This window comes from Fonticula alba, assembly GCF_000388065.1.
Source record: "Fonticula alba strain ATCC 38817 unplaced genomic scaffold supercont2.7, whole genome shotgun sequence".
Taxonomy (NCBI): domain Eukaryota; order Rotosphaerida; family Fonticulaceae; genus Fonticula; species Fonticula alba.
Window position 1 is genome coordinate 1,923,034 of NW_009242977.1, and position 1,564 is coordinate 1,924,597.

Below are 1,564 nucleotides of genomic sequence, written 5' to 3' on the forward strand. Positions count from 1 at the left end.
CTTCTTGTACCTCTCGAGACGAAATGCTTTCTTCCGAGGCGTGATCTCCATATCGGAGAACAAGCCTCGGTGAATCAGTCCGAGCGTTTCAATTCAAAAAGATCACACATGCGACACGCCCCAGGCCCAAAAAGAGAAGGATTGGAGCAATGGAGGATTGAACTCCAGACCCCCCGCATGCGAAGCGGGTGCTCTACCACTGAGCTATTACCCCTAATCCTGACACCCTCCCTGGGAAGAGTCCCTTATAAAGTAGCGTCAAGGGGAGTAGCCGCATGTTCCCCCTTGGTGAAACTGCAACCCGTCCTCGTCCGACAACCCCGGGCGCAGGCCTCCCGCTGTTTGTGCCCCAGCTGACTGACACTGATCACGGAGACCGGGGTTTTGACTGGGCAGCCATATCACACGCCCCCCCTGTAAACTTGTGCCTCCACATTCCTCAGCGCTCTGACTAGAGAGGCCCCCCGCCCCCCTCTCTCCCCAGTTGGTGTGAATGTGTGTGTGTGTGTGTGTGTGTGTATGCATTGGACACCTCCGAAGATGCCCCCCCTTTCCTGGCGGGATCATCCGCCCGAATCAGGTCAACAGGCAGGGGGGGGCGGGGGGCGGGGGGCGGAGCAGCCAGGACACCATCTGCAGCGCTCGGTGCGTGTTGCGTCTAGTCCTCGCCCGGCTCGCGGCTCTCTCGACCAAGGCGCCGGCAAGCACCGCAGTTACGCGCCCAGCTCGCGCCGGCTTCCACTGCTTCCCCTCGTATGGGGGGGCATTCGCCGGGCCCAACCCCCGGCAGAGGGCACGGCCAGGGGGCAGGCAACGGCCCAACGGGACTCAGGGGCGGGCGGAGGGGGGTACACACGGAGCCGAATGCGCCGACCCCCAACCAGCACGGACAAGCGCCTGGCGGCTCGGGAGGGCCGAGAAGCGCCCCCCCGCCCCCGGGCCTCAGTGCGGAACGGTCCCTGGGCTAGTGTGTCGGGCCAAGATCGTTCGCGCGAATGCTCCCGGCATGGGGGCGGCGAATTTTAATGGCCCCTTGCTGTGCTCCGGCCCTTCCCCCCTGGCCCAGTCAGCTTCTTTTGATGCACTCTCTTCTCGCCACTCCCAGCCACCACCCGGTACCCTCCTCCTTCTGCCTCCCCTCCCCCCCCCCGCCCCCCCCGGCCCCAAGCCCCTAACCGCCTCCCGTGTCGTTCAGCGCTTTTTTTTTGCCACCCTCCTCCCTACACATAAGTAATCGCACACGCAACCATGAGCAACGACATCTGGTGGGTTCTCAAGTCCGGCGACGTTGACGCCCTCAGCAGCATGCTCCCGGCGGACGCCGCCACCCTGCGCGACCCGAACGGCATCAGCCTCGTCCACGCCGCCGCCGACTACGGCCACGTCGATATCCTGCGCCTGCTGATCTCCCGCGGTCTGCCCGTCAACGAGGTCGACAGCTCCGGCTTCACCCCCCTCGAGCTGGCCGCCATGGAGGGCCATTACAACGCCACCGTCTTCCTGCTGGAGTCCGGTGCCTGTACGTGCCCCCGGGCGGGAAGCTGCCCCCCCCCCGCCCCGCCCC

The 1,564-nt window shown here is 65.2% G+C and overlaps 1 protein-coding gene and 1 non-coding gene across 2 annotated transcripts in view; one reads left to right on the top strand and one right to left on the bottom strand.

Moving 5' to 3' along the window:
• Window positions 1-142: 142 nt before the first annotated feature.
• Window positions 143-214, bottom strand: H696_04615. Its single transcript has one exon. It is a non-coding gene; the product is annotated as a tRNA-Ala (tRNA).
• Window positions 215-1,248: 1,034 nt separating this feature from the next.
• The window catches only part of H696_04616 (hypothetical protein), a gene marked incomplete at both ends in the record, with an annotated part of 383 nt that continues 67 nt past the window's right edge, over window positions 1,249-1,564 (top strand). Inside the window, one exon of the mRNA XM_009498501.1 lies at window positions 1,249-1,519. Within this exon, the coding sequence (XP_009496776.1) occupies window positions 1,249-1,519 (271 nt within the window). The remainder of the gene's footprint in view (window positions 1,520-1,564) is intronic.